At 38.9% G+C, this 12,869-nt stretch overlaps 1 protein-coding gene across 1 annotated transcript in view; it reads right to left on the bottom strand.

The window, feature by feature from the left end:
• Positions 1 to 12,869, bottom strand: part of mmp17a (matrix metallopeptidase 17a) — a 231,521-nt gene that overhangs the window by 104,879 nt on the left and 113,773 nt on the right. Inside the window, exons 2-3 of the mRNA XM_055154141.1 lie at positions 12,337 to 12,469; positions 8,240 to 8,375 (exon numbers count right to left, since the gene is read on the bottom strand). Coding sequence (XP_055010116.1) covers positions 8,240 to 8,375; positions 12,337 to 12,469 — 269 coding nt within the window. The remainder of the gene's footprint in view (positions 1 to 8,239; positions 8,376 to 12,336; positions 12,470 to 12,869) is intronic.

The following is a 12,869-nucleotide window of genomic DNA, read 5'->3' as shown; positions in this document are numbered from 1 at the left end:
GGGAAACTAGTAAAATGTAGAGGGAATCCTGACCACACCTAGCTCAAGATCTGGAGATGGGTCCTCAAGTATTGCACAGTGGTGCTCACTGTTCCTGACAAGTGTCTAATTTTCAGTTTTCTTAAAATAATTGTGATGTTATATCAGAATGTGACATCATATCAGTATGTGTCATTATTTTTGAATATTTTGCTGTACTGTAATGTGATATCGTATCATAATGTGATGCAATTTCAGAATGCAATGTCAAATTGGAACATATCATATTGGAATGTGATGTAGATTCTTAATGTGATATCATTTTCTAATGTGCTATATCATAATGTGATGTCATCTCATGCTTCATTTCTCTAGCCTAATAACTACTTGGCTGGAATTTTAAACTCTCCAGGCCAACGTGAGTGGCACAAAAATCTAGCGTAATGTCATTTTGGAATGTGATGTCATATTGGAATGTGATGTAATTTCTTAATGTGATATTATTTTTAATGTGATATATCAAGTTATAAGTTAATTCACATGAATGGCTGAAATTTTAAGATCTCCTGGCCAATGTCATTTCACAATGTAATGTCATATCAGACAGTGATATTGCCTTTGATTAGAATGTGATATCATATCGGAATATGATGTATCAAAATGTGATGTTATATCAGAATGTTGTAGTCTTACCTAAACACACAACAGTTTGCATTACCCTGCCACGACACCTGGGATTATTCAGAGCGGTCTCCTATTCATGTACTAACCAGGCTCAAACATGCTCAGCTTACAAGATCAGATGAGATCATGGAGCACAAATCCAAACTTTGGTGCCTTCTTGATATCAGGGAAATAGTTCTAACTACTATGACATTACCTTAATGTTCTATATTTTAATGCAGACATATATAAACCGTCTCAAAAGAACTAGATTTTGTCACAAAGCTTTCCGTTGTTTACGTTGCTTTTTCATTCTCAGTGTGTACACCTGCCACTTTCTCCTCTTGACACTCTCCCATATTCTGAAAGCATAGGTGAGGTTTTGCACACATCCCGCCTGTCTGCTGCGCTCTGCTCCCACTGTCAGCAACACAATGCAGTCCTGTGACAGAGCACCAGTGACCTGTCAGGGCAACCGGCGACGCTCATCTAAAGCACCGCTAAAGCTTTTACTGAAAAATACTCCAAAAACATTTGATTGTGGAGGCATTACAGATATAAAAGTAGAAAAAAAATGTCTGGAATATCAGATGTAGCCACAGTAACCACAATTTTGGAAAGATTGCGATATGTTACAACTGCACCAGTATGTTTTGGTAATGTCTTTTCACGGTTTTATCTTGTTTATGTAGTGTCAACATTTTTTAAGGCCCATTTATGCTCTACGTGGTAGAGGCATACCGGAACACATGGACGTTTCTGTCCATCCTCTGTGTTCTTCTCTCTGTAATTTGGTCCGTCTCCTCAGAACATGTGTAATCTTAGCAACAGAGCTGTTCATGTGCTAACTGCTGGGGACAGTAGTGAACACAGTGTGATAGTGAAAGCTAAACTATTTAAAAAGTGACTATAACCAGCTGAAAAACAAATACTTTTCTCAACTTTTCTTGGCTCTTTTCCATGTTTGTTTGTTTATTTGTTGCTCTACTTCGTCCATTTTGATCAATTCTGTAACTGGCTTTGTGCGCCCTCTAGTGGTCGCAGCCTTAGAAACTTGTGGAAGTATAAATCCACTATGATTAACTATATAACTATAACTATATATAACTATAACACTCCTGGATTATTGACTATCTGTCAGGCAGGACCCAGTACGTGCAACTGGGGAGCACCTTGTATGATACCGAGGGCAGTAATGTAGGAGCTCCCCAAGGTACAATCCTGTCTCCATTTCTCTCTGTACACCTCTGATTTCCAGAACAGCTCCAGGTCCTGCCACCTGCAGAAGTTCTCTGGTGACTCTGCAGTGGTTGGGTGTGTAAGAGATGGACAGGAGCTGGAGTACAGGACACTGACACTTGCAAACTTTGTGGAGTGGTCCCAGGCAAACCATCTGCTCCTGAACGTTGACAAGACCAAGGAACTGGTGAGCGACTCTTGTGGAGCCCATCACCATCCAGGCCCATGACGTGGAAATAGTGGACTGCTACAAGTACCTTGGCATCCATGTGAACAACAGGCTGAACAAGGGACAACATTAATACTGTGTGCAAGAAGGGCACTACTACTTCTTGAGAAAACTCAGGTGTTTCAATGTGTGCAGCAAATTACTGGAGATCTTCTACCAGTCTGTGGTAACCAGTGCCCTGTACTTCACTGTGGTCTGCTGGGGGAGCTGCACCAGTAAATGGGACATTAGGCAGATCGACAAACTGATCCGTAAAGCTGGTCACGTGATTGGCTGTGAGCTGGAGACATTTATCACAGTGAGGGACAGGAGGACACTGGACAAACTGCTCTCCATCATGGACACTCCTGCTCATCTACTGCACCAGAGTATAGAGGCACAGAGGAGCTCATTCTCCAACAGGCTCCAACAGGCTCCTAAAGCTCCACTCAAACAGTGAGACATACAGGACTACATTCATACGATGCTCCATACAACTGTACAACGACTCAGCGTTATGTAACAGATAACCCAATGTCCTGTCAATCATCATATCATTTTTGCACAGTCTCCCTTGTGACCTTTTGTCTATAGCTGAAAATTATTACTTATTTTTCTATTTTATTTTTACATATACATTTATATAATTATGCCTTATTTGACACCAGTCTCTTGCTAACTTTTTTGCTACTTATTTAAATGTATTATTACCATTTATATATTTGTACTCTTAGTTATTATATTATATTGTGATGTGTGAGCTACTGTGTCTAAATAATTTCCCTTGTGGATCAATAAAGTTTATCTAAGTCTAAGTCTAATGAGAAAAAGCAATCACCAGGTTGGTAGGCTATATTTGGCCATCCCATGTGAATTGTGAAGAATCTGAAAGAAATCAGATTACTCAGATCAGAAATGTTTAAATAACAGTAATCTGATATCTCCAGAAATCAGATCACATATTTTTGATGTGTCTGTAAATGTAGCCACTCAAACCAGGCCAGGGGCACTAGTATTAGCAAGTCTAATTTTAAGGACAGAGATGGCAGGATGAAGGACAGGAAACTCGACAACAACTCAATGAACTGTTAATGAAAAGTTTCAGTTTTTCAGTTTAATTATGCACAGTTTACTGCTGTGAGCTTTTAGCCAAGTAAGAATGTTGTTATCTCTTCAAAACTGTTCCATTCACATGTTTGAATAATCCTTTGTTATTAGTCTGTCTACAAAACCAAAGTAAAAAATGCTCTATTCCACTCTGTGATGTCATGAAGTGGTAGTTCTAAAGTTACCAGCTACCTTTTACCTTTAAGACAGTGCAGCATGGGAATCTCAGGGGTGTAATTGTTCTAAGAATGGAACGGAATGTAAAGTTTTAGTTTTTCAATTTAAAATCTTACTTACTTTTACAACAAATCCAAGTATTTCCCATACACTTAAAATTATGGATAATAAAAACAGAGAGATAGCAAGGGTCTACCCCATCTGACCCACAGGGACACAGCCCAAAAACAAAGACAAACAAATTAATATTTTAATACCAGAATGATTCTAAATTCAAAAACTTTGGAGGAAGTCATATATTTATCTACAGATGCATTTTTCATCGCCACTTGCACAACAGCGCGGAAATCCTCCCAATTGTTCATGGGAATGAGCCATCTATATTCAGAAGTGCTGCTATCCGAACAAGTTAAGCAGGAGTCGACCTCATCTAAATGTTGTGGTGCGTGAAGAAGAGACAGAAGGAGGAGGCACCAGCGGCTCTCACTCCTGGGAGCGCAGGGCTGGCAGCTGCTTTAGGCTTCCATCTATCTGACAATTAGAATCAAATACACCAAACAGAGCAAAGGCACGCATTTCCGAGTCAATAGCTTTTATCAGATATGGAGTGGGCTGTATTTACTTTGCTCTTGAAACACATCAGGAATGAAGGGACCATTCAGTGGCATTGAAGTGGGTTAATTGCAAAAAACAGGCTGGTTTTCAACATGCAAAACACAAATCACAAATCAACAAATCAATTTTCTCAGGCTAGTAGATGAGTGCTTGTCTATTTAATTTACTTATTTGCTTTTCTGCATGGAGATGTTATCATTTTGCCTTGAATGTTCCACAGTATGCCATTAGAGTTTCCTATCTCCATGGAGACAAATAGGTGATAATACTTGGGCAAGCTACAGGTCATATCTGTGGAGAGGTGGGCCCGCTCACACTAAGAATTCATGTTTTTCAAGGTACTTTTTTGCAATATGGTTAAATAGATACATAGATATTTTTAATGTCATATTCTTATAGGCCGGGAGCCAGGTCCACTCCTCAGATGTTTTTTGCTACCTTTTTTTACTATTATTTCCTGTTATCTTTTATCTTGGGCCATCACAAGTTGAGAGGGACAAACCCCAACTCGGCCCTGTTTGATCTCAGGCCCCAAAAAACACTTTTTAGGAAAAGCTATTTGCAAAATGATGTAACTGTAAATATTAAGGTACTGCAACTGCATAAATGGCCAAATAATCCTAAAATTTTGCATGGTGTATCCTGACACATGGGGGAAACTAGCAGAAAAATATAAAATATAAAAATGTAAGTAGAACTTTCAGGCATTACCATTTCATACAGGATTAAGTATGATGAGAGTTGACTTATGTACTGCTGTACAATATGAAGTGAATTATATTAAAAGTGAATAATATTAAAACTCCAGGTGGACAGGGGTCAGGGTCAGATAAAAATATGGTAACCAGGTGACACACAAACACACACAACCAACCAACATCTTAACCCTTCATGCAATATTAGCAAATATATATATATTAGCAAAGCACTACCTTCACAGAGACAAGCTGGTGGTGTACTCTTCACCAGAAAAAGTTACATAGTGCACCTTTATTTTATCTAGCTGTGATAACTCAAGAAACACATAGACAATGGAAGTACAAAAGCATTAATCTCCCACAGCTCAAGGTCTGAACTGTCTGGTTAGAGGGAAAAAAACTTGATACTGTGCAACACTTTTATAAATTCACAAGGCAATAAAAGAAGAATTGCTCATATGCTGATATTATCATCACCCGTACTGCTAGTATGTTCATTTGTGAAACAACAGTATCATAAATAACACATTTAGACTAACGATGGGACTTAATGGGATCTAAATCTTTTGGATCCATTCCCTTCAATGAGCCGCTCAAAAAACTGGCTTTTTTAATATTTATTTATACGACAGAAACCAATGTGAGAACTCATTTAATCTACAAACTAATCACAGAGAGAAATGAATAAGGCAGATGTGTTTAAAATGGTTCAAACTGGGAGTGGGAGTGTGTTTACCCATTGAAATTATGCATAATCTGCACTACACTACAATACAATAAATAAAATAACTGTTATAATGACGCTAAATGTTTTTTTAATGCTCAGAGTTGTCATTTGTGTTGTTTCTCGACTGTGTTTGGTACAGTGCTCGTTCAAGGGTTAATCAGTGCAAGAATTCATTAAAATCTGAAAAAAATAAATAAATTTAAAAAAATGGTGTGTAACTTTTTGGTTGGGGGTCCGTCACCTTTTTGTTTCTATAGATATGTCATTGCTCTGACTGGAATGTTCCACAGTATGACATTAAAAAGATCTACCTTACATTTATTCAGTTACAGGTGGTTTTATTGCTCAAAAATTCTCTCCACAAAAAAAGCATTTGACAAGACTCTCCACCAGAAAATTACACAATGCACCTTTGAGTAACGTCACATCTCTATTTTTGACATAATCAAATGCATAACTCAAACCTGTGAATGTCAGGAGATTTTTTTTCCCCTCAACATACAGTACATGGAATCAAAAATACTGCCCTTCTGCTTCTGCCCACAAACATCCGAGCTCTAGTGGATGACAGGCAGCGGCTTAGTGTCTGACGCTGAATGATCCTGATGTGTGTGTGAATCAGCCCTGTCCACCATATGTCTGTTCATGTCCAGCACTGTCCATCACTGAGCCACACCACACACAGATGGCGTCTGTCATCAGAGCTCTGAGGCAGGGAATCTCCTCTCACTACTGCACTTTATCTGTCTGTTATGTCATCTTGTGATAATGCTGACTTTCAAAAGGTACATGAAGCAAATACTAGGGATGTAACAATAGCTGGAATATCACAATATCACAATATTCATTCACTAGTGTCTTTGCTTGAATTTGTAGTTATTGTGCAACATCAGCTAAACAGAGGGAATTATAGATAAAATGATTTTTGCTGTTTCAGTGCAAAGGAATGTGAGGTTGTATCGTTAACAGTGACATCATTTTGGAATGTGATGGTCATTTCAGAATGTGACGTCATATCGTTTCTCTGGACTTAGGCACCTCGTGAGTGAATCCGCACTTTCCATCACTGAGCCACACCACACACAGATGGCTTCTGTCATCAGAGCTCTGAGGCAGGGAATCTCTTTTCACCACCAGTTCATCTGTGTTATGCCATTTTGCGGTAATGTTGACTTTCAAAAGGTACATGAAGCAAATACAAGGGATTTAACAATAACTGAAACATCACAATGTTGCAATATATTAAATTACAAGTCTCTGCTTTAATTCATTGTCAGCTAAAAACAGAGGGAACTACAGATACAATGATCTATTCCAGTGCAAAGTAATGTCATATCTGACTGTGATGTCATGTCTTATCAAGACATTCTAAAAAGAGAAAGTGGCATATTCATTTTTTTTTTTTTGCTAGATGCATATGGTGAAAATGTCGTACAGAGAGATTTGGATATCGTTTTCCTAGCAAATATTTGGAAAAAAATGTATTACATTTCTATCTTATGCTGCAAATAAGTATCTTTTTACCATAATAACTTTGTTTGGAAACATGCCATACAACTCAATTATCTCAGTAAACAGAAAAAGGAAAATTTGGCAAAAGTCAAAAACAAGGGAAAAGTCTAGTGTTAGTCTCCAAAGCAGAACTTTACAAAGATCAGCTTTGATTATTGGTTTAGCTATGAACTGGTTTTCTCCTAACCTTGGTGAGGCTGACAGCTTGTGAAACATAAACATCCCCAAACTAGATACCTGCTAACAAAAGTAGGCCACGGTCTTCACAAGTGCACTGTTTTGTTCCCGCCGGCGCAGGAGAACTCGAAATACACTGGACACATTTTCAGAGCAATTTTAGCACAATATCTCAGATTGTTATAGCACACAAGGCACCCATTCTGGATGGCATGTTTGTGAAGAAAGGCTTTTAACAGAAGAGGCTGGAAAAGTCCTAACCCACAGTTACAGACTTCATCTTTAAGTTAGCCACATCTCAATCATGTATGACACATCAAACAGAGAGTTTGTGTCACTGGGCGAGTAGCTGATGCCACTGGCCATTAGGGTCAGAACAGCAGAAAAGAGCTGGAGTACTGATGCTGTTGCTGAGCAACAGCAGGAAGCCTCTTCTGCCAAAAGCCCATCACCTGCTCTGGTGTCAGCCTGTGCAGCTCTACAAACAACTGAGAGATGTGAGGAGTCTGAGCTCTGCACAAGCACCACCGACCAACCACAGGGTCAAACAGCAACGGGCCAAGGACTATTCTGGGATGGATTTCACCTCATTTTGAGTTTCTGCCTTCACAAACTTAATGTGCATACAGGTCAGAGTACTAATTTCAGACACAAGTAATTAGCATCTTGTTTCTGAAATGAGCAGTCATTTATTTTTAAGATAGAAGAATCCTGCCTTTTTTTCTTTTTTTAAGTTTACCAATTTTGATTGAGCTAATAATTGTATTTCCCAGTAGGACATAGATAGATATGACATACGCAGAGGTAATTCCATAACATTCTGTATTTTTAATTTCTTTTTTTCCCCTCACAAACTTTATTATTTACCACAACTACTATGCCACCAAATCAAGCAATAATGAGAAAAACATGAAAACATGTGATGGGCACATATATTTGCTCTATAGCTGTTTTTGACCGGATCTCAGAAGTCAAATTCTCCTCCATTTAAGAGCATAATAGTCCTAGAGCCAGCTTGAGGCCAGTTTGTACTTGTGCGATAATGCCAGGGCTCTGTCAGTGCAAATATTGGTCTTTTTTTTTGACAAATAGAAAAGTGTTGGCAGTAGAGTGGTGCACAGTGAAGAGAGTTCTGACCTCCAAGACAGGTGCCTCTTGTTCCACTTGTTCTGAGGGCCCGGGCTGCGTTTGGAGCGACCCCCGGTCCCCTCTGCCTCGGACACATCAGGCAGAGAACATCTGGGAGTCTTCATCAACCCCAGAGTGGCTTGGTCTACAAGACAGGAGGAAAAGGAGAAATTTTAATCACAATGTACAGGAACTCTATCAATAAAAAAAAGGAACAAAAGCACCTACAAAATTTATTTTTATCCAGTTTAAGCACAAACAGTATACTTCAGGGTCCTACGTTATGCAAATTTTTTTCTTATGAGCTTTAAGCCATGTTGTTAACTCCTTAGAAACATACAAATTGCTCTATTGTGTCCATACACTTACCTCAAATCATTCAGATAATATCATATATATAGGGCACTCTGGATTATAAGACGCACTGTCATTGAATGGTCTATTTTTGAACTTTTTTCCCAAATAAACCGCACCGGATTACAAGGTGCATTAAACGAAACACAACAGTTCAATGGGTCAGTCGGACTTTGTTTGGTGCATTCACGGTGACCCTTGGCTTTGTTCAGTTGTGGTGTGTAGGGAGGGTGTTGTCTGGGACCGCTGGATTGTCGGCGTGTTCGCAGTGACTCTGTTGTTCAGTTGTCACTAGAAGTGGCACATTGCACTCGCTTTTTCGGTTCGTTCCTCCGTTCTGTTCCTCATCCGCGTGGAGTGATGAGTGTGGCTGCGGGTGTTTTTCCCTGTGCGGTTGCTGTCTGGCTGTCTGCTCCGTGTGTGTTTGCGTGCGCTGCGGGTGGTGCGGCTTTGTAGTTTACTGAAGTCGTGCTGGGACACCCGAGTGGATTCGTGTATAGGGCTCTCTGGATTGTGGGGTGTGCAGTTGTTTTTTGATGGGGTTGGAGGCTTAAAAGCGCGCCCTATGGTGCAAAAAATACGATAAAAGTAAAAGGTAGATGTAACTAAAAAAAAATTGCTTTAAGACATTGCAAGTTAGAACAGATCAGTTAATACAATGTTAATACAAGATTACATGTTACAAAACATGTGAATGAAACAAAACACAACTCCGTGTATGTTTTTGACATTTTAACATGGCTTAAAGCTCACAAGAGTCAATTTTGCATAACATAGGACCCTTAAGCTTTCCACCGTGTCAGACCTACAAATGAATCAGGTCATAAAAGTAGAATGTACTGTATCCATCTATCCATCTATCTATCTATATGTCTCCCTATCTACCTATCTACGTACCTACCTATATGTTGATTATGAGAAAAAAATCCATATGACCTTGACTCACGCATGCATCTTACTGTATCTACACGAGACGGTCTTTAGACTCTTAACCCACTGAAAGACCTTGATGAAATATAGGTTTGAATATAATGTAATAGCACGGACAGCCGTAAACAGTGCGCCTCAGGGCACGGACATATGAACGTACAGCAGAGGTCAACAGCAGATCTGATTTACACGTATAGAGCCCTATATCCATATGCATGTGCATGGAGGAGAGCCCCTTTAAATAATAAATCATACTCCATTTCACACATGAGTCTCTCCAGCCCTGGCCAACGCCTCACAATCCATAAATTACAATGACTTACACACCTCCCTGTGTCATAGCACTGCCTACACATTATGACATTACTAGGATATTACACGTTCACTCGCACACTGATTGGTTCCTTCAAATCTTAACTGAAGCTCATTGAGAATTTGAGAGTTATGCAGGCTATAAAGGGAGCATATTTTGTTATTTTCTGATCTGTTATAATGTTGTTTCTTTATCATAAACATACCTGGAGTTGAGTTTTGTTTCATTCACACAAATCCTGCATATTTACTTCCTCTGCATATATTTTCTCAAACAGATAACACTCTGCTCCACTCTGTGACGCCATGTGGTGATACATTGTGCTGCTTACTGAAGGCACTAATCTGTCTGAAGCTTTATTAGACTTAACTTGATCTTTGGTTGAACACAACCTGACCAGAAAGACCTGAGTTATTTGGAACTACTAAAAGCGAGCTGATTTGTGCAGTTAAATAGGTCTCTCTCACAAAAAAATTACGATCACAAGCTTTTCAGTTAGTCACTCTCACTTTTTGTTGAAAATTACCTAAAAATGTGAATTGCCTGAAAATGCTGATGTTTAAATCCATTTTGAATTTTTTCTTGAGTTTTCAGACAATCTTAAAACCTTTTGGCAGTGTTCGCTAATGTGTGCAATGTGTCTGAACATTCCACCATAGAGATACACGTAGAACACTGCCAGCGTCATGTCACTGCAAAGTATCAATTTAATAAGGCTTTTATTGTCAGTGGCAAGGACACTGACAGTAATACAAACTAAACTATATTACACGAATAATTTTTAGAGATAGAGCTGTCAATAATGTAAATAACCTGAGAATCAATAGGAAAGCGGTTACTCTGTTTCGCTCTACTTCAAATATAATGCACCATATACCACCGTGAACAGACAAGCCAGATAAGTAATTTTTCAATGTTCTCTTATAATTGTTTTTCTTTGTACATTATGAGATGAATTGAAGGCTTAATTATAGACAAATGGAAGGTAAATATATACACGCCACTTTAAGATGATTAAATGTGTGCAAAGGTAGAATAAAACCCCCCAAAAAATAATGAGGCTGTGATGTCAAATGTCCAGGAAATTGAAAGCGTTTATCAGCCTAAACCTTGACTGCACAGTGCTGAGAGAATGTCATCAATAATAATGAAGAAGTATTAATATGGAAAGGAAACATGCTCACACGTGTGACCTTTGAGATGGATTAATGAGCACCAGGGGAAAGGTGAGAACGCATTGATAAGTTTCAGGTGACGTCAACAGCATTCTCTGGGGGTGTGAAGCTAACCGGAGGCACTACTCTGTCTGAAGCTATTACTCAAATTAGACTTTAATCGGAGCTTTGTTTTAACACAATCTGACTGTACTTATTTGGAACATACAGAATGCAGAATATTCTCTTAAACAAGTCTCACAAGGTAATTAAAACTGGGCAACTGTTTTCCATTTCGTACTGTCATCTTTTTTGTTCAGAATCAAACATCATCTAAAGCGGACCACACTCGTATCAGTCCCATTCTCCAAAATCAATGCTTGAATCCTTTTTGTACTTTGTCTTAAGTTTTCAGACCATCTAAAAAGGTCTCAGTTTGCTAATGAGAGCATTGTGTCATTGTGTCACATTCAGTGCCCACCCAGCATGACATCACTGCAAAGTATTAATTCACATTTGAGAATTTCATATAATCTCAGATGGTGGGCAAGGGCCTACATAACTATGGCAGAGTCGCTGTTTTTGAAACTAATATCCAAAATAGAAATCTACAAATGTTGGCCTTTATCATTTTTTATGGATTGGGTCCACAACATAATCACACTTTCTGAAGCTATTGTGTTTTTTTTGTTTATGCTACTGGTCTCCGACCTTTTTCCTCCAGTGAGATTCCTTTTCAAACGAAAATGCCAGAGAGCTTCTAATTTTAGCAGTCACTTGAAATTGAGTAAATATAAAAGTCACAGCAAGCCTTAGATGGGGTACAGTTAGATGCCTATAAAACATAAACCATTATCCAGATATTAGTGCACAAAGTTACACATTTACAATGGTAATGAAATTTGAGTTATTCAGCACAATACATATAATTCATAAATCCCTTGGCGAGCTACTTGGAAAGGGGTGGAGAGCTACTGGTAGCTCCCGAACTACAGGTTGGAGATGCTTGATTTATACTGACAGAGTTTTGTTTTATGTGGATAAGGCCAGTAATTAGAGACATTCATCATAAACCAGGTCAACAAATCTGCAATCTGACAGTTAGACTGCAAATTCTACCATAGAATTCTGACCTGTCCTCCAGCTCAGTTTTAAACGATATAGATTCTATAATGTGAACCCGTCCTATTGTTTATTTCTCCATCAATACTGAGCACTTTCCCACACTGAAACAGAACCCAGGCCAAGGTGAGCTATAAAGACCCAAGTGTTATTTAGCGCAGTGTTAACTACGCAGGCTCTTTTTACATCACAAGACTTTAAACCACCTTTCAACAAACCACTAGTCCACATACCTAACACTCCGGTCTCTTTGAGTCCGCCGAACTTCTGCATGGCTTTGATGGCCTTGGTGAGCGCCTCCTTGGTCTGGAGCTGTCCAGTCACAGGGTCAGGGGGCGGGAGGTAACCAAACTTACTCAGCCAGTCCTGGAGCAGAGAAAGAGGAGACACACATGGCAGTGGTCAGGAAAAGTATTTCAGTGACTCCAACAATTCTAAAGACGCTAAGAAGGGCTGACACCTGTTCACGTTGACAGTTAGTAAAAGGCATAGGATTAAGAATGGCACTTTCTTTGACTTACTGTATTTTAAAGCACCCTACTGACAATTTAAATGACAGCTACATTTCAAGATGACATATATAGTTAAAGATTTGACATTCAAATTCGAGGGGACAGGTTATACATTTTTAAAAAGCGGTAGGTAATGCAGCGCGGAAATGTTGGATTTAAACAAGATCATGGTGAAATGGGCTCTGATATTTGCATAAACGTGCTTTATAATTTTGAAACTTAAAGGTTAGAACATTTGTTAAAAGAAGATATGA

Source organism: Boleophthalmus pectinirostris, unplaced genomic scaffold, assembly GCF_026225935.1.
Source record: "Boleophthalmus pectinirostris isolate CB_2022bp ecotype Guang Dong unplaced genomic scaffold, ASM2622593v1 HiC_scaffold_18, whole genome shotgun sequence".
Taxonomy (NCBI): Eukaryota; Metazoa; Chordata; class Actinopteri; order Gobiiformes; family Gobiidae; genus Boleophthalmus; species Boleophthalmus pectinirostris.
This window is presented reverse-complemented; position numbering and strand designations above follow the sequence as displayed.